We start from the raw sequence: 20742 nt of genomic DNA, 5'->3' as shown, positions 1-20742 counted from the left end.
CTCTGTGGTGCCAGTCAAAATGCTGGTTTGGGAGTACACCCACCTTACACATTCTGATCCATCCTTAAACCTGGATCATGCCTTTTCTAACCATCATATGCTAATAACATCATATTCGCAACCGTGAGGATATCCAAGAATGGTGCTTTGGATAAGAGATGAATGTGGGTGTTCAGGCTACTTTATTTTTCTGGCGGTAGAGGGTTTTAAATAATAAGCTGCTGAGTTTTTTTTTTCCTCCCACATAATAAGAAATATTTCCCAACAGTTCACATATTTTTCCAACTTAATGAAATGAATCTGGCTGGTATCTGGTCATAGCTTGGTGATCGATGATCTTGCAGGGCCTAAAAATAGTTGTTCTTAGCTGAATGCTCATGGCGTAACCCTTTCACTCTGTGGACAAAGCAAATGTGTGACACTGAACTGAATGTGTAAGCCTACATTATTTTCTGGAGGCTGATTTTAAAAATGAACCTCTGATTACAGCACCACAGACTAACAGTGCTAGAAGGAACTTCAGGGAGCAGCCACCTGTCCCCTTTCACAGGACCAAGTGCTGAGCGCCGAGAAGTGATTTGTCATAGGTCGCTTATGGCTCTGAGGTCTTTCTGTGACCTAGGGAGATCCGAAATTTGGCTTAGTGGGCTCACACCTGCCGTGGTCTCTTTTTCTTTCTTACTCTTAAAAGCAGAAGCCCTTCTTCTATGGCCACTTCTCTACCCTACCACCAACCTAGTAAATAGACAATAGAGGTTAGTTGGATCCTGGGTTTTCCTAAAAACTTCAAACTTTTGATAGTGTTATAATGTTGCTTTCCTTTTTTTCTTTTAGCCATAGGCGAATATGAAGACCTCAGAGCAGAGAACCAGAAAACAAAAGAGAAGGTTTGTACTTTAGCCTTTCTTTCCTTTCTTCCACGTGTGAAAGCCTAGACGGCATGGTGCATTGTTCTGCCACCAATTTCAGTTAAATGCGAATGAGAGTTTTTTCTTTTTTCTTTTCTCCTGCATGTGTGGTTCAAGCTAATATCAACTCCAGGCTCCAGATGGTAAAGAATAGCAGGCATGCCACAGTGGGCGCTGCTCTGGGAGATTAACCGCACAGCTAAATGTGCAGCAAGGCACCAGGCCAAGCAACTCAAGCCCCTGAGAATTGTACTTTTCCCTAACAACCCGATTTGGGATTCCAGTGATGGAATTGGAGGGAAGACACGTATCTTTGGAGCTTAGACATAGTAGATTCTGGAGAGAACTCTTTGGCATTAGTCACCAGTGTTTAGCCTGTCTTCTTTCATAAACCTTTTTCATGCCCATGTCTGCTGAGTATATGAATAATATACTGGAAGTTGAAAATCACCTGCTATGAAGATAGTAATGCCCAGCGAATATTTTCAGTTAAACTGAAATCATTGAATTTACTTACCTTTACTTACCTATAAACGACTAACTTTTTTGGCTCTGCACATGTCTATTAAGATTTGTGAATATTTGTTTATGTATCTTCCCCCTCCCTCTGTAAATTCAGGGAGAGGACACCAAGGAGGTCTAAATTAAAAAAAGAGTGCTAAATTGAACTAGAAAAGAGGAGAGAGAGCAGAACTGTACATTATTGTTTTTAGATAGAAACAAAATATGTGTTTAGAAATTACTTTGTTTGATAGACCAAATATTTCAAAACATTGTGTCCATAGTGGAAAATTAATAAAATAGATCCTTTGTAGTTACTGAAGCAAATGGTCATCATAGCTCTAAGTTAAGAGACCTTGTCTTTAAAATTTGAAAGTAAGGTCTGTAATGAAAATAGGCAGTGAGCTGCATATTTGTAAAGTCTTTGGCATATTTATTGGGTTCTTAAGAATCATATTTAAGTTTTTCACTCATATTAATTGGTTACCTATATTGACTGTAACATGGTTGGTGATATTAATGAACTCCAGTTCACATAAAAATGGATTTTGAGATCATTATTTTTCATCCAGTTTTAAGGCTCCTTTGCAAATGTTCTGTGAAATCTTAAGTTTCTTCTCCTTTTTCCATCAGGTGATTTAGGGAATGATAAGTAGGTAGGGGTGATGAAAATCTCTGATAGAAAGTGATTGGTGCATGCATCTCTAATGTGGCAAGAAAGTCCCAGAAAAATAGTTTGACAAGATTCTTACTTCTAATAACCACCAAAAATCATAGCTGTCTTAAGGATACCAACAGGTGGGGAGTTTGTGCTTAGATCCTGGTTCCCTGATGCCCCTCAATTTTGGAGTGGAACCAGAGTAGGGGGATGCTGAGGCCACATAGCTTGAGCCTGTTTGCCCAGATAGGCAACCATCTTCCAGCTGTAGGAGAAAGAGCCAAGAAGTTCATCAGTTGAGTTTCTTCTGTGGTGTTCCTGGCCTAGGAGGGAAGGAGTAAGATATGATGAAAGGGTTAACTCAGGAGAACTCTTTGACTTAACCTAGAAGATATGAGGGAAGAAAGCAAACAAGTGACTTTATGTGATAGAGAAGGAAGAATATAGAAGAAAATGAATAACATGAGAGGCAGAAGAGAAAATTTTTTGTTTTTGTTTTTTTTCTTTTCCTCCTCTAGTCCTTGCTTACCTATAGACCTAGGATTTCCCTAAAAATACTGATCTTCTATAAACATCCATTGTTGGTGGTGGTGTTGGTTATTTAACCGAGAGCCACTTTCTGCAGTGAGGTTTTAAGTGAACCATCTGTTATTACACAAGTGGAATTATAGGTAAAATGCATTTGGTAAAAGGAGGACTATGAATTACTTTTGCCTATTGACTATTTGCATATTTTTCTATGTGGGGTATGGCCTAATACTTTTGTAACATCTGTACACATTACTGACCTTCTCCTGTGCTAATTCTTTAAAAATAACTATTAACAGAAATGGAAGAAAAGGATGCAGTATGGAATGCTGCAGTTGGCTAAAACAAAATAGAGTGATTTTAAGTTCACTGCATCCTGTTTATCTTCTATTAAAAGACTAACAGGCTTATTATTGCAGACTTTTTCCCAAAAAGGGGGGGCTGTATTACTACAAAGGATGGAAGCATATAATAAAAGCCTTTTATACAGTATAGAATGAGTAAAAAGCAGCTTTAGTTCTGGAGCTGGTAAATGGAGAACACCATTTTCTCTGGCAAAGCACTTTCATGTGCCTGGCTGAGTGAGCTTTATCCAGTCCATATCCGTAAATACACATGGTCATGCTTCCCTTGTAGCCCCAAATCAGAGTTCAAAACTAGTCAAGGACAGGAATCTAAAATGAGACTCCTTTTTCCATAGTCAATTTGATCTGGGGGGAGTTTTTCACAGGTGGAAGGTACCAATGTAAGTCCACTGCAAATTATTTCTCCCTTCCACGTGTCCACATTAAGTCTCCTTTGTTGCTAGAGGATGAACCTTATCAATGAGAAGAGATAATGGGTTTGATTCCTTTGGGTAAGAACTTTTTCTGCTCTGTTTGGAATCTCCTCTGTGGAGACTACTGATAAGATGTGAGATTATGCTTCAGGGGCTGTGTTTATTAAGAAGCTACTATGGATCTTACACACTCCCTTATGTTCTGCATCTGATGCTCCAAGCAGCCCTGCGTCAGCTCCAGTGCACGGAGAGCAGAACCTTAACAGTGTCTAGGTTCATACATGGGGCTTCTGACTGCAGATGCTCTTTTTGAAGCAGTAAACTCACGGGAGTGGATTGACTCTTCCCACCAAGGTCTTGGTTTTATTCTTAGTTCTGTGTCGTTAGCTCATGGATTTTTCATATCAAATTATCGGACCCAGTACTCTCCTCGATCACTTGTTTTGACCACCTGTAGGTTTGTACTTGAAAACTGTAAGTTAGATATCAAATCAGTCTTACTCAGAAGAATCGTGTGTGAGTACATGTGCATGTAGATTTTGACATAGGTGTGCAGAGGGGAAGAGTAGGCTTAGAAGAGTGGGCCAGTGTGTCAGTGATCTTTGCCTTTGCAGTTATCCTTGTTTAAGAAAAATGTGATGTTGATCATTTTGTGGTTTTTCTTGTCTTTGAGGATGGAATCCTAATCTATTTGAGTTTATAAGGAAAGCTTTTTGGAAGAGAAGACTTTTTGTTGGATATCTCCTGAGTACTGGAGTATAAAGAAAAATATATGAAAGTCCCACTCTTGAGTAAAGCCACTCTAATGAGGGACACAGGGAAGTGGACAAATGATAAATTTGTGCTGTTGTAAGTGAATGCCTGAAGTGTGGGGGGTAGGGTGGGAAAAGGACAAAAAGATAAGGATCCTACCCTAGACCATGTGACAGATAAGCTCTTAATGCTTGGCTTAAATGTCCCTTATTTTTTTTTTAAAGTCTTCTCCAACTTTTTTCAAGCAGAATTGTTTATTTCTTTGTAATGAAACATCTGTGTATTTCTTATGTACTTATCACATTTTATTGACCAAAATTATTATCTAAGTATCATATAGGGTATAAGAAGTCATACAGGGTTGGATGATAATGTAAAAAGTTCAGTTTTTTTTTTAAATGTCAGAGTAAGTGGAGATTATGGAAAGGATGCTACTTTCTATTATTTTTTGCCTAGTTTCTCAATGACATTATCAGCAGTATGTTAAAAAGTAAGAAAGCCTATCGCATTGAAGTCAACAAGCCTTTCAGATCTATTTTTTGAGGTATGAAAAATAGAAGACTCTATATTTTGGAGTCATCTAAATAAAATGTGATTGTGCTCATGAAGCAGTCTCCATATTCAGATGTTAGTCATGCTTCCACAATTGAAGGGCATTCTCCTTATGACTCATTCAGGATCTTTGTCATAATTGGGGCTTTTTCCTATATGGGGGCAAAACCTCGCTGAGCTTTTAATGGAATAGCTTTCACATTTCTCAGGGTGGTGGTGGGGTGTGTGGAGTGTGAACAAAAAGAAGAAAATGCGTACAATAGAAGCATATCTGCCTTTAAACAGCAAGTATTTATATTTAATATTATGTCTTGAGATTGAGTTTTGAAATGAATAAATGTTTAAGTGGCTGATTAGAAGTCGTTTGGATGAGCTACTGTAACAGTGCATCAGGCGGCTCTGTCAGCTTGCCAGGAACAATGAATGAAAGGGAATGAGGCAGACACTTTCCAAGACTTATGTTTCAAGAAGCAAGCTATATGATACTGTTTGCATCTTGGCTCAGTTGTCTATTGTTAGAATTTCTTTCTCTTGTGTCAATTTCAGAGGTGAAGGTCCCCAAGTATTTTATTAAAAAAAATCAGTAAAGAAGCCACTTTAAAGAGCAAGATATGCATCCATTATGCTAACTGTTCATGCATAATACATCCACATACATGCAGTTTCTTTAGAACAGAGTGGCAAGTGGTTGTGCCAGAGAAAAAGTAATTACTTAGCAGTTTGAAAGTGAAAATGAGTCTCTTATTAACAGCAATCTATCCAGAAACAAAGAGCAAGGATCTCTGTTCTGATGACATGTGTTTCCATCTAACACACAATACCTAGAATTTGGAGAATGCTGTAAGACAGCTTCAGGGGGCAGCTACTGAAAATTGGAGGGAAAGAACCTTGCATTGAGAGAAAGAACACCACCAAAAGAGAAAGAGAGTGAAAGGCATTCCATCTAAGTGGGAATGATTTCTTTTATTGTGTTCTTTAAGGACAAGCACAGTAAGTTCTAGCCAAACTTCATAGGTGGGACAATAGGGTTGTCCAGTATTATTAAAAATGACTTTGATGGTCTTCGAAAGGCATCACCAGAGATCCTAAAATAGGTAACTATGTGCCGTTCTGATGCTATGCACGTTTAAATTGTTAAATGTCATAACTGGTCATAAAGGGAGGAAACTTCAAGAAAAATAAGTAGGAATGGCGGAGGGCTGCAGAGACCTTTATGGATCTGGTGTCAGAGCCTCTGCGGTGTCCCTGGAGTACAGCATTTGTTTGTCCCGTGAGAGCAAGTGTCCTTATCCATCGCTTCTTCATTGTGGCTCTCCCTTCTGCTGGATGGTCCAGCCTGGTGAGATCATGCTGTCCGTTAGGTTCCCCCCCGGAGTGCCCCAGGGCTTAAGGCAGCGCCCGGCACGTGTGGGTGCTGCGTAAACAGGTTGATCAGGGCTCCGAGGAAGGACACCGAGGCATTCCATAGTTACGGTAGGTCCACCCAACTAAGGTACGTGCCGTGTGCACATTGCCTAACTTTGTTGATGTTGTGTGTCCATGGCACATGTGTGCACTTCTTGGACCTCAAACTGGCCTTTTTGTGGGCTGGCAACCCTCCACTGGGTTTGTGCACCACGGAGATCGAAATGGATGTTCACGTTCGTGGAGGCTAGACCCAGTTGAGAATATTGGGGTTTCTCTTGCATGAAATATACACACAGCAACATGTAAAGAAGTCTTCGTATCTACAACTTCTCTGTATTTCTTCTGAGCCTGTGAAGCAAGACATTTTTGTATAAACCGTAGTCGATGTGTGAAGGAGGAGGTAGGGAGCTGCCCATGTTGCTGGGGAAGGGGGGCGTTCGTTGCCAGTTCACCCTGGAGACACTCACCTCTGCAGATCACTCTGCCAGTGCTTTGAAATGCAGGTATCTGGCTGGGTGAGACTCAAGGAACAGATAAGGAACGTAGCCAGGGCCCTCTCCTTTTAAGAACAGGGCTTCCAATATTCAGAACTAGCAAGGGCAACCTCTGGTCCATTCACCACTTCATAAAGAGCCAAAATAGGCTCTAGAAGAGACCTCATGTCATCCAGCTTGTTGAAAGCAGCCAGGGCTCCTGTTGCCGGGTTCTACCCCAGCCGCAGGCTATCCAGAGAATTGCTGGGCATCATGATTAAGTGATGTGGGCCCTCACATCTGTTGCCATTGCAAAGTCTTCATGAGCAATTCTCACACAAAAAGAAGCAGTTTCTACAAATGCCGCAGCTGCGTGGGCAGGGTAGAGGAAGGGGCAGGATGGGTGCGGGGCTTCTGCTGGACACAGAGATCTAACATTCTCCTGTAGAGGCCCAGAATCCTTGCTGGTTTCCTTCTGTGGCTAGAATGAGATAAAGGTTGCAAGATATTTTTTTGAGTTGACCTAAAATGATGAAATAAGCGGATGTTTGGATTTCTGCTTAGTAGACGGGTACGTCCTTCAAATTTTTTCAGCTCTGGTTGGGAATAAGTCAGCTGCATTTGCCGTTATGCATAGGCCCTCCCCTCCCCCCAACACACACCCCTTTCAGTATCCATAGCAGATGGTAAATTCTGTGGCTGCCAGTTCTATCATAATGTGGTTGCAGAAAATAGAAAGCAAAGCAACATGAAGACCCCTGATAGAATACAGCTGGGGTTGGGTGACAGCTTCTGAATTCTCTGGTGATGTCTGTAGGGTTCCTGTAAAAACATACGGCTGGATGATGGAAACTGGTTACTGGCATGATGGAATAGGATTGTGATGTTGAGATCTGTTATTAACCTGGGCCTTATGAGCAGAGACCATGGGTATAAAGCTTTCCTTCTAGGAAGCTGGTCTAAGTCTACCTAAAATTGCCATGTGTTGTTCGTGACCAGTAAGTGGTGGCTGCATTGGTGGTTGATGTGTGATGTCAGTTGGTGGGCTTTTTCAAATCTAATTAGGTAGTGTGCCATCCTGTTTAATGCTGTTGTCATGCAAAGTGCCAGTGAAAACTCCAGCTTTTGGTTTAAGTAAATTAACCTCTGGTTCCTTCAGGTGGAGCTTTGAGAGGTATATAGAAGAATCCAAGTGGTATTAGGTCAGGGGCAAGGCTCCCAAGCACCAATTCTTAAGTAAAGACAGTTTTTTCACAGGGCATCTTACAGCTTCAGAAATGCCAGATGAAGAAATATGAAATTAATTTGAAAGTAAAACTCCAGATATATTTCATTTGGCAATCATAACTCAGGAGTGTGAGTCTGGTCAGAAATTATGTTTCTTTTTGTGCTTTAGATTAAACTGTGCATTGCTAGAGGTGGTTGAGGAAGTACAACATAAATAAGCCACATTCTAGAAAACAAGAAGAATATTCCTGAAACAACTGGTTAGCTTAAGTCTCCTAAAATTATGTGTTAATTCTGTCTGGTGGGTAGAAGGATCTCATAAAGCTTATTTGAGAATCCAGAACTCTACTGTTTAGAATTTTGAATCCCCCAAAACAATAAATACAGTTTATCTGTTAGGTTGGAACTAGAAACTATCTCAGACAGCATTACTTTTTTATAGAGGAGAGATTCCTCAAGCCTTCATGAAAGAGTACGCTTCTTCTGGAAGGAAATGGTCCTCCTTATGGAGGGTCTAAGTCAGGATTTAGTAAACAGCCTTGCTAATTTAGCACTAGCACTTGTTTCATGTAGTCTTGCCAGAATGGATATACCCAAATGAATGGAGATAGGCTTTTGCAAGTTTCAGTTCTTGAGACATTAACGGGGAAAACCAAACTGTTTGACTTAATTTTTTTAATTAAAAAAAAAAACAATTTAAAAGCACAGAAAAGGGCAGAGAATAACAAAACAAATATGTAACCCACAAAAATAACTATTATTCTGGGGCACTTGGGTGGCTCAGTTGGTTGAGCGTCTGACTCTGGTTTCTGCTCGGGTTGTGATCTCAGGGTCTGGGGACTGACTGAGCCCCCCTTTGGGCTCTGTACCCAGTGCAGAGTCTGCTTGAGATGCTCTTTCTCTCTCTGCCCTCCCCCTGCTCTTGTGTGCTTTCTCCCTCTGGAAATAAATAAATAAATAAATAAATAAATAAATAAATAAATAAATAATAAATAATAAATAAATAAATAAAAGAATTAACTGTTATTTAAAAACAAAACTTAAAAATATACTGCAGATAAAATTGAAGATCTTCTGTGTCATACCGCTCTGGGTCCCTTCCCCTTCCCTGTCTTTTATGGTATAACTACCATGATAAGTTTTGTACATATCCTTCTATTTTGTGTTTTTGTATATGGATCATGAAATGTACATTTACAATATACATATATAAAGTGATTTTATTTGCTTAAGGTATATATTGACATGGATTCTCCAAAGCCTTTTATTCACCCTTATGGCTTTTGAGGTATACGTCGATACATGCAGCTTACGTTCATTCATTCACTGTTCTCTAGTGCATTATATGAATATACCATGATTTATTGTTATAGATGCCGATTATGTGCATAAAGATCATCTCATACACATTACTAGAGATTCTAGTATTAGAATCCAGAAATGGAATTGCAGGGGGCCCGGCTGGCTCATTTGGAAGAGCATGTGACCCTTGATCACAGGGGTGGTGGGTTTGAGCCACACTCTGGGTATAGAGAGGACTTAAAAATAAAACCTTAAGAAAAAAAATAGAAGTGGAATTGCTGAGTCATAGTGTATGTTTATTTTCAATTTTGATAGTTTGTTCCCAAACTAGTTAAGTTTGTTTCCAAGCTAGTTATGTAGTTGACACTCTTGCCAGCAGTATGTGAGAGGTTTCAACTCCTGAAAGCAAACCTTTTCAGTTTCTTCCAGTCTATTGGATGAGACTGTCTCACTGTCTTAATTTAGGTTTACCAAGTTATCAGTGGCATCATAATTTTTTAGCCACTGAAACTTTTTTTTTAAGATTTATTTATTTATTCATGAGAGAGACAGAGAGGCAGAGACATAGGCAGAGGGAGAAGCAGGCTCCCTGTAGGGAGCTCAAAGTAGGATCCAATCTCGGAACCCTGGGATCCTGCCCTGAGCCGAAGGCAGACGCTCAACTGCTGAGCCACCCAGGCGTCCCTACCCATTGAAATTTAAAATAAAAAATATCCAAAAGCATGAAGTCCCAAGGTATTTATCTGGCAGGGTAGGATTAAAATCTAAAGTTGTGCTTTACTCACACGACCCTCATTATAGTTTATAGTGTATAGTATAGACCATTCAAAAAAATTTTTTTAAATATTTTATTTATTTACTCATGAGGGACAGAGAGAGAGAGAGAGAGAGAGAGAGAGAGAGAGAGAGAGAGACAGAGACACAGGCAGAGGGAGAAGCAGGCTCCATGCAGGGAGCCTGACATGGGACTCGATCCTGCTGGGTCTCCAGGATCAACGCCCTGGGCTGAAGGCGGCGCTAAACCGCTGAGCCACCCAGGCTGCCCTAGACCATTCAACTTTTAATTATTATTATTAATAGTTAAAAATCACTTTTTAAAGTTTTAGACTTGATGAAAATCTTTCTACAATGTGTTATACTTAACCTGTTTTGTGAAATTCCCAGTAAGTTGAATCAGTCCTCATACTGAACATGAGGTTTTTATAAAAATCATTAATACCTTGAGGGCCTGTTAAAATAAACTAATGGATACTCATTTCTATACCAGTAAGATATCTTCATACTTTAATAGTTACTTTTACTTTTTATGATCTTACCTCCTCCTAATGTTCCTTTCACCATTTATTTATTTATTTATTTATTTATTTATTTATTTATTTTTATTTATTTTTATTTTTTTATTGTCCTTCCGCCTTTTAAAAGTAAAAATTAGTTTATGTGAATGATATATGCTTATTGTGGAATATTTTATCTTCTCTCATTTTAGTCTGCTACCTTCTATTTGGAATTCTAAGGATACGAAGACATTTTTTTTCCTCAACTGAAGATTTCAAGGGGTGCCCAACAGCAGTTTGTCTTCTGTAGGGGTCACTTCTGGTTGTGCATCAGTGTTCTGAAGAGTTCTGGAGAGTTCCTCCCTGCCTAGTTTCAGAGAATCTGACCTGTAGATGCATGGGGTGTTCACTGTGTTAGCAAAATACCTAGTTAATAAGAGGCACATACATTTTCTTTAAGAATAAGTAATTTGAACTCAAGGATGTTAAATTGTTTTGTTCCTGAGGAGATAATGAGCAGTAAGATGATGACTCATTATCTTAGAAGGTCCAAGGCAAGTGGACAGATGCAAATGGTACAAAGACCATGCTGGTTGAGGAGAATAAGTACCAATAAGTACCATGTGAACATTAATGCTTTTAAAGGGTTTTTAATTTTTGTTTTCTTTTCATAAAATTGTTACTGTTTATGTTTGCTCTTTCTTGCCTTCCCAAACTTGTGATACAAATTTAACATTTCTGTGCTTTCTCATTTCAGTGTGACAAAATTAGGCAAGAACGAGATGAAGCTGTTAAAAAACTGGAGGAATTTCAGAAAAGTATGTAAGCATTTCATTGGAATTATTATAACACACATAACTCTGTTTGGGAATTATGTGGGTAGGCATGTCCCCTGTGTTCGGTTGCTGCTGTCTTAGGCATCCAAGAAAGCGAGAATTGTCTTCCCATTTGTCCTCCCCCCCCTCTCCGAAAGTTCTGGCATTACTGTGATTTTCAAACAAGTGGAATGAGCATTATTGTTTCATGTTATTATAAAAAACAGTTTGCACTTCTAAAATTTTTACTATGCAGAACAGTTAAAGGAGAACAAAGATTACTTGTTATCTTGACTCTTGGAGAAAAGACAATGTTAATGTTAATATTTTATAGTCTGTCTTTCTTGGTCTCTTATCTGTGCTCAGTACTTATGTCTACAAAAATAAAGGCATGCTTTACATTCAGTTTGCAGCCTGCTTTTTTCAGGAAGCAGTATATCATGGTCATCTCTGCATGTTGATAGAGCTGTATATTAGTGTTAGTATCCTATTACACGATAGTACCCCAATTTATTTCAACATTCTTTCAGCGATAGATGGATTATTTCTGAATTCTGGATATTTTAAGTGATACCATGTCAAGTATTCTTATATGTCTGTACAGTGGTCTGATTTGTTTCTTACATTAATTCATAGAAATGGAATTCTGGCTCACAGAACTTATACATTTTTGAATGTTTGAAATGGCCCCCTCTCTAAGGAATGTGGTATTCCCACAAAAATTGTAATAAATCTTCTAAATTTTTGCTATGCTATTTTTGTAGCATTTCCTGCAAATCTGTCATTACCTTGCCCCTAAGATAGAATGTATCTGATGGCGCTCAGAATGATCAGAAGGAAATAGGTCATTGGAAAAGGACCAGACCTTAGCAGGAAAAGATGATCCTCCCTCTTGGAAACAGGGTCTTTCTCCATCTTTTTGCAGATGCTGTATTAGGTTGTTCCATTAAATCATGAAATGTTGATTTGGTAACTACACAACAAAACATTTTCTTCTTGTTGAAGGTTAAACAGCCATGAGAATGAAATATTATAGTTGATTTCAATAGCCAGTTTATTTCAAGTGTCTGGCTGTAACAAAATCCCAGGGAAATACTGTTGATGTTACTTTTCTTTGGAGGCCAATATGCTGTGACAGAAATATCTCTTATTTGTGAATGTATGAATTGCAACTGTGTAGGACTTTCTTCTTCCCTAATGCAGGATCAATGGGATGTGCTTACACTTTGGCTGACACCAAGTCACACTGAGAGAGTGTGCCACTGATATTGTTACCAATTCATGTTCTCAAATTAATTATTGATGGGGGGTTGGCATGTTCTGTGTAGTGGGAATAGTTCAAGTTCTTATGGTTGGGCTTAACATAAAATGCTTTTGTTGGGCAGCTAGTGGGCATTTGGCCTCTTGCATTAAGCAGAAATGGAAGGCGCTTCCCCCCAAATCAGCCTACCTTTAGAGTAACCCGTAAACTCCTTTCCTCTCCCACTTCCTTTGTCTCTAACTCTAAATATCTTTGATAGTTTTAAAAATACACATTTTTCCTTATGAGCAACTCAAAGCATGAGGGAATCCATTGAAAAGGTAGTACAATGATCTTTATTGTTGTATTCATTGAAGTTTTGACTTACTGTAAGTCTGCTTAATTAATTTAAAGTTCGGATGGCAGAACAGAATGCTGACTCTTGACTCCGTCTCAAAAGAACAGGAAATGGGGATGATGAAAACTATAAATATTTGTTAAATAAAGCATTGTGTCTGGGGTAAATAGTTGATGACTTTGGAACAGAGGGTAGAGTTTCAAATTTGGAAGGTAATAGAGAAGTTCCCACCAGTAAAGAGCACCATGTAAATCCATGTAGTCCCGAGCAGTTTCTGCCTTAGTAAAATTGGAATAAATGACCCTGCCTCAAGGGCTGTTCAATATTAGATGAGATAATTCATGTAAAAAGTGCTGAACACAGTGCCTGGCATTATAGTTTGAGTGCTCAATAAATGTTAGCTGCTGCTACCACCATCTCACTCACTATCCCCATCCAGAGCTTGAGTGCCCTTCAGACACTGGCCTTGACACGTGGGGCAGCCCTGGGGAGGGGGAGAGTATGTGTGGGTGCCAAGTTGAAATCTGCCTTCCTATTACATTTACCTGCCAGGTGCACATCTCAAAGTGAGGGAAGAGCAGCTGAATGAGCTCTCCTAGGCTGGGGCTCAACTCACCTAGCTTGGCATGCTCTTCTTAGCTGGTTCATCCATATTACTCCATTCTCTGCCCTCTCCCAGGGCCTCAGCCTTTCTCATAGCAAAGCCACGTTCCCTAGGAAGACAGATTCGTGTGACAGAAGAAGTAACTAAAGGTTTTTCTGGTCCTTCAGACAGAATATGAGAGCCTTTGCTGTGTGTTGGGACACACCCGTTTTCCTGCACACCTGCCAGCTCTCATCACTGTTTTCACACTATGTGGATACCTTTCAAAAAATCTGACGTTGCAGGAGAACTTACAGTGTGTTCACCACATACGCTTCAGAGATGTCCTGCATCTAAATATCGCTGAGAGTTGGCTGGATGGAGAGGAGTGCTACTGAGGGCAGTACCGTTGGTGGTGTCACTTTTAAATACAAGTTAGAGAGAAACCGAGAAAATTAGTCACCTAGAAATTGGTTTGGCTGGGCTTTACCAGTTAGAACTCTGTAATTTGAGATACATGTTACTTGACTTTTTTGGGCTTCAGTGTTCTCCAATATAAAGTTGCTGTCATGATACCTACCTCGTAAGACCATCGTGAGGATTCAGGACAGAGCACATGGAAAGGATGTAGCACAGGCTGGGCACACAATAAGCCCAATAGTTGGTGATGGTATTGTGTCCTAAGCAGTTATGTTCTAAAGAGAACATGCTTGTGAAGAGGTGTGATGAACGTAGGCCTGGTAGATTTTTCCAGTCATTCAAACAAACACACGTGACTACCTAGTTTATACGTAGCATTTTGCTAGGTAGAAGAGTCAGATGTGAGTAAAGCAAAATCTCTGCTGTCATGATCGCCGATAATTAGAGACAGACACAAGTGAAAGAGAGAAAAGCCCAGTTGCCCTACAGGGTGATGCATTCCATGATGGCAAGTATGTAAGCGTGTCGTGAAGAGGAAAAGCAAACTTCACTAGTTCAACTAGACTGATGAAAGCAATAATGGATGTACTTTTAGCTTATGCTTCTGAGTTGTCAGAGTCATTAAAAACAACTTTTATTATGACAAATATCAAGCTTATACAAAAGTGAAAAAATATTACAACGGACCCCTATGTATCCATCATAGAACTTCAACAGTTAACCAACTCTTGGCCAGGCTACTTTCATCTCTGTCCATACATCCCGCCTCGGAGTATTTTGAAATGAATTCCATTCATCATATCATTTAATGACGATAATTTCATCGTAAATATTTCAGTTAGTATTTCTAAAAGACTAGGATTCATCTTTATTCTTTTTTAAACTTTCATGCCATCCAAATTACAGATAGTTTAGGTATAGTGGTCATGGTCTGTGGATATTATGAGACAAGCCTGAATTCAGCACCATACGGCAAATCACTAAGTGAACAATTAGAGGTTTTTTTAAACTTCCATTGTTTGAAAGGTGCAAATAAAATTATATACTACAAAAATTTCTGTTTTGTGTCACGTAACCTGACTTTTGGTTTTAGAAATGGGACTGTGCTTTTTAAGGACATAAATGCCCTCTGAAATATATTCTTTTCTTTCGAATCTAGAAAGTCGATAGATTTCTTTGCTCCCTATTTAGCATTGAGATAATTTTTTAAACTAGAAATCAAAGCCCAACTTTTGATTTTTTACTGTTTCCTTTTAAGAGGCAGAGATTAAAACAACAACAACAACAACAACCTGTCTGATGGGGTCTGCTCTATGAGGATTAGAGAAAATGTGGGGTAGTGCTGCCTATGTAAGGTTATCAAGTTAAATTACAGGGCAGCCTTTTACACAATGTTCAGGAAATAAGTGTGTGTGTGTCTTTTTTCTTTTTGCTGGGCCTAAACCTTGCTATGGTGGAATGATTTTTCTTACTCTTCCATGAGCAAGAATGTTATTGAATAAAAAGTCAAATTCCTATGAAACATGCAGAGTGTTTATGTTTTTGTTATGATAGTGGAAATACCAGATTGTGGCAGAAGAAGTCAAGTAGTTAAGGCTAAAAATTCAAAGTAATATTTGATGTTGTAAAAATTGTATAGGTTTCTTTTCTCTTTCCTTCACATTTTTGAAGAACCTACCTTGTAAACATAGTGATAAAATGCCAAGAATATTAGGATTTTAAGGAAATAATAGAGCCTATTATTTAAACTACAATATAAAAGGCAATTATATTGATGAAGAGCTACATGGGCTTTGTGTGTGTGAATAAACTTGGCCTGTGTTCAGCTTCTATTTGTTCTTCTGGCATAAACACATATTGTGTGTGATTCCAGTTTAATGGGGACCCGTTTGTATGCCAAGCAGCTGCATTTTAGGACCTATTGCGTGATTTCATAGCTCTCTGAAAATTGGTTCTATTCAGAACAAGAGATAGAAGAGGAGAGGGGGGTGGCGTGGAAAGGGGGGCAGAGCCTCAACACACAATCATTTCTTTTCAATTGGAGCCAGAAAGGTTGATGACAACATGACCATTGTGTTATAATGATAAGACCACTAAGGCATCTGTACCTCTCATCAAGGCTTTCACACAACAGCAGATACAATTTAATTCACTGCTCTGTCAGCAGTGCTGATACCATTATGCCGTCTGTCTCCACAGTTATAATCACTGTCCTCTGAGAAATGCAGTTGAAATGATCTTGAGCAGTCAAAGAAACTCTCAATTAAGGCTGCCACTTCCAATGTGTCAGATTGTGTCTTATGCACTTGGTACAATTTTCACTTCCAATCCTGTTTATTTACAATGTCTACCAGTAATTACGCTTAACGTGTCATTTAGTGAGGGGGGCCCCTGCCAAGCCGATTGTTGGGTGCTGCTGTACCATTGAGTGGGAGTTTCTCGAAGTCAGTGCCATCAGCAGCTTTTAGGACCTGATGGGATGCAGTAGTAATGTTGATAATGCAAGTATCGTGCTCATCAAGTCATAATTAGATGCCACTCAAATGTGCCACTTGTAATAACAGTGTTGATTCATGTTTTTCTCGGTGACTGCAACTACTAATTAGTTAAGTGGTTTTTGGTTGGCCTGCATTTGCTGCAGATTATTATTACCCCTGAAAAAATGTCAAGGTTAGAGATGTTTCTGGCCATTTAGTGCTGCTTTATGAATTTGAATATTAACATAATAAGAACTTTGGACAGACTTAGGAAGTAATACATTTTTGTATTTAATTTGGAGAGAAATTTTTCCCCCCCTGAGTTTAATCATAATTGCAGGTTAATTAAGCTTAAATGAAGCAAAAGTAATCTCTCTTTGTGTTATGTGAGCCCAGTGTGCTTTTTGCCTAACTTTGTTGGGTTTCACATTTGGGTATACTTAATTTTTCTTTTTTAAGCCAAACAAATGTCAATAAGTATACACGTTTACAGTTAAGTTTAAGATTCTGAACATTTTCTTTTAACTAGAAGTATGGGTGAAAGGAGTTGGCACTTTTCTTTTACTTGATCTTCAAAGTATAATGCAAGTTCTAAATCACTTTGTACTTTTGAATCTCATTTTCTATAAACCAGCTACTAAAAGAACCTGAAAATTACTATTTTTCAAGCATTGGTAAAGTGTACTGTAAAATTGTATTTTTTCTTCCAATCTTCCTGATGGTCTGTGATGCAAGAAACATCTGCTGTCATCATCATAGAATACATAACTCTTGTTGCTATACTTTTCTGCCCCGGAATTTATTAAATAATAGTAACTACTTTGTCACTCACTCATAAAGAAGGCTGTTGCATACTGACCTCAGCTCAACTGCCACATGGTTATTCCAGTTAAGAAGATCAAGTTAAGATTTATTTTTTAAAATTTTTAGTTAGCAGATTTTCTGTATTAGACCCACGTGTTCTGTCCTGTTAAGAAAAGGAGAAATCGTGTTTGCCACTTGTTATTTAGAAGAGATTCTTTTGTCTAAGTGGACGTGTCCGTGGCTATGTGTACAGCTACATAGGGAAAAAAAAAAAAAACTTAAAACATCCTAACTAGCTTTCTTAAAAATGTGTGAGCCAGCAGTAAAGGCTCTTCATTGTGTTATTTTCCTGCTCCACATTCATATATTAGCTAAGATTTAATCAGGGCAGCATCTTCAAGACTCCCCCCTCCCGTCCCGTCCCCCCCTCAATAGCTGAAGGTCTGGCTAGCTAAAGAATTGAAGTATTCTGAGTCATGGGATGCAATGTGTGGGCTTCTGGAATCGCTGACTAATCTCTGAATGCTGAGACTTTTTTCCCCTCATTCCTAGTTTCTCACATGGTTATAGAGGAAGTCAATTTTATGCAGAACCATCTTGAAATAGAGAAGACTTGTCGAGAAAGTGCTGAAGCTCTGGCAACAAAGGTGAGACTCTTCAAATAAGGGAATTCTCTACTTGAGCTTTTTAATTTCAACTTGCTTTTCTGCAGAGTGGCCTCTCTTCGCTTTTGCTCTCCTAATCAACGGTCTCTCTTCGGATGAGGAGGAAAAAGTGTCGTAAGTTTTGAAAATCCTGGAACAGGATTAGGTACAGATCTTAGTGCCTAGGTCATATCGATTGTAAAAGGGGCATTTTGTAGTGTGCTTTTCAGCATTTGTGATTTTTGCCTCTGAAAAATGGCCCCAGGCTAGTGCGTTCAGCTGGACTTTCTATGTGGCTGTGCATTGGGTGCAAACGTTCGCCAAGTTTAAAACTAACCTGGTGTGACATCAAGGAGCAATGAGTGTTTTCATGTTTGATTTAAAGTCGGCCTCCAGCTGTACGTTTCAGGTGATTATTTGTGAAAGCAGAGCGAGGGCATGCTAAAGGTGACCTCCAGTGCTCCACTGATTGCTTCTAGCTGATGAATTTACCAGGAGTATAATTTTCTATATTCTATCTCATCAGAAGTACATTATTATTAAAGAATGTTTTTATCTCTGTCTTACGTTTTTGGGGTTGGGTAAAATGCATCTGAACCACTTCATCAGAAAATGGATTACAGCAATTTTTAACCAAATATCATTAGTAATGCCAGTTGTGTGTCTTCCTCTCTTCCCCATCACCTACCTCCAAAGTATGTCTTTGGATGTGACTGAAATTCTGCAAATCAATCAGCCAGTCTGTCTATATATCTCTGTATTTAATTTGTGTGCATTAGCAGTGTGCTTGCTAGAGGTATTTGCTTAATTGTTTGTGTAATGACACTACATTAGAATTCATAAGATAATGCAGTCGGAACCTAAGAATATAAACGTGTGCATGCAACTTCTGTTACTCCTTTGAAGAATACATAGCAATACAGGCCATTGCTTTTAAAACAATCATAGTATGGGTGCTCTCCCATCACTTGTTTTGTGTTACACTTCACTAAGTGTTCACTGGTCCATAAAACTGTGTGAATTCTCTTCTCATATCCTTTATTCCTCCTTTTGGAACAAGGAGAAAAAAAATGTATTTGGAGCATACCAGCTGCTCAGAATCTTGCAGTGGCTAAGGACAGTCCTTGTATTCTCTCTTGCCATTGCTAAGTATCCCTGTTGCCAGCGGTACATGCAAGGTGCGAACCTGACTACCTCGCAGGACTGAATGAGTTAATGGAGAGCAAGGGTTTGGGAGGCAGCATATACAGGTTTTATTCCCAGTGATGTCATTTGGGGCATATGTGACTTTGGGCAAGTTACTAGTTCTGGTCTCCGCATTGCTGTAGTCTCATCTTAAATGACAGGATGGACTAGAGTTAGGACTGCGGGGAGAATGGGGCGGACTTTTCTTTTTTCATGAAGCACTCTACTCATGGGTTTTTACAGGCCTCTTTAAAAAAAAGATTTGATCCCCTCCTTCCTTTTTTAAACTGCCAGGTGATTTTGAGCAAGAGAATGCACCTCTCTGAGCTACAGTTGCCTTGTCCTAAGTGTCAGGGTGGACCAGCATTGATTTCTTAAGAATACCCCAGACTCACTGATGCAGGGTGTGCAGCCCAGGACAGCTGTGTGCTGAGAAAGTTGCTAGGTGACTGTTGTGTTCGTCTCTGGTTATTATAAACCACTATGTTACTAATCTCAAAAGTCAGTTTTATAATTTCACCTTGACAGTAGGATCCTTCACTTACTCGGTTTGTCCTCTAGTCTTTACAAAGTCCTTCGAAAATGGTCATATGGTTTGTTTTCGAGGATACAAGTCCCTCGTGGGACTTGGAATTAAAAAAAAAACAAGTCAAAAAACCTATAGATGTGCTCACTGGATCTGGAGAATACTACAGCTTTGAATGCAAAGTTTGGAAGCTTCATTATATGTGTGATCAATAAGTAGCACATCCTGATTTAGGTATCCCAATTGTCATTTTTAAAATTAGACTCCATTTTTAAAGCAACAAAGTTTCTGTAAATTTATTCCTATTTTTCTAAATCTTTGCTCTCAAATTAATGACAAATGGAATGTTTAATTCTTAAGATGCAATTTGCATAATTTTCTTAAAAGCAAGGGTGGATACTTTGGTAAAATGTGTAGGTTAAACTGATAAATATAGACCAGTTCTTTAAACCATATGGTCCAAGTCTGTTTAACTTGCTTATTTCGTATCTTTAAATATTCATTAAGCTGCACCCAATATAAAAACTATTTAAATTTGAATGTAGTAGAAGATTCTGTTACTTGCACGGTTATGAAAGATTTCTTTTTGCTTTTGGACTTAGAATGATTCCAAAAAAACAATTAGCATGCCATTAACATATATAACTTGATGAATAATAACTTCAGTGAAATTGCTTAGCCAAAATTTGTGAATTCAGAATTTTCAAAAATATGCATTTAATGTGGTCATGAGATCTTTATGTATATAAATCTTATTTTCTTCCTTCAGAATGTGAGAATGGTGTTTCAGAGAAGACTTCTGAAATTTTCTGTGTGGCTCCCCCCCCCCTTTTTAAGCATAGGTTCCACACCCAATGTGGGGCTTGAACTCATGACCCTGAGATCAAGAATCAAAGCATGCTCTACTGACTGAGCCAGCCACGTGCCCCATATATGGCTTTTTTCTTGAGTTAGTAACTTTGTTAAATAGAGTAGTTGTAGTATAACCAGCTAGTGCTGGTGGATTTTGGTGCCTGGCTTGGCAGAGAAAGGCATTAAACTCTTCTGATGATAGAACTGTTAACAATCAGATTATTAAGTAGGATTCTGACAATGGCCTAGGAATGAGCATATTAAGGGCCAGGTAGAAAAAATTAGTATTTTTGTGGTTTTGTGAGTATCCCGGAGGAAGAAAAAATTGCATGGATATATATCTTGGTTGAAGAAAACTAGCTGGTAAAGTATTCCCAAAGAAAAGTCAGACACACAACCTAAACCTCTTTTGTTACTGTCAGGAGCTAACACCAGCTGACACTTCCCTGTGTGTCCATCACTGTATTAAACACTTTC

At 38.9% G+C, this 20742-nt stretch overlaps 1 protein-coding gene across 2 annotated transcripts in view; it reads left to right on the top strand.

The window, feature by feature from the left end:
* Positions 1–20742, top strand: part of SHTN1 (shootin 1) — a 97039-nt gene that overhangs the window by 13349 nt on the left and 62948 nt on the right. For both annotated transcript variants that reach the window (XM_055299945.1, XM_055299946.1), the window contains exons 2-4: positions 835–887; positions 11119–11179; positions 17611–17705. In XM_055299945.1, coding sequence (XP_055155920.1) covers positions 835–887; positions 11119–11179; positions 17611–17705 — 209 coding nt within the window. The remainder of the gene's footprint in view (positions 1–834; positions 888–11118; positions 11180–17610; positions 17706–20742) is intronic.

The sequence above is a fragment of the Nyctereutes procyonoides genome, unplaced genomic scaffold (genome assembly GCF_905146905.1).
Source record: "Nyctereutes procyonoides isolate TBG_1078 unplaced genomic scaffold, NYPRO_anot_genome, whole genome shotgun sequence".
Taxonomy (NCBI): Eukaryota; Metazoa; Chordata; class Mammalia; order Carnivora; family Canidae; genus Nyctereutes; species Nyctereutes procyonoides.
Note: the sequence above shows the minus strand (reverse complement) of the source record. Positions and strands in the feature narration are given on the sequence as shown.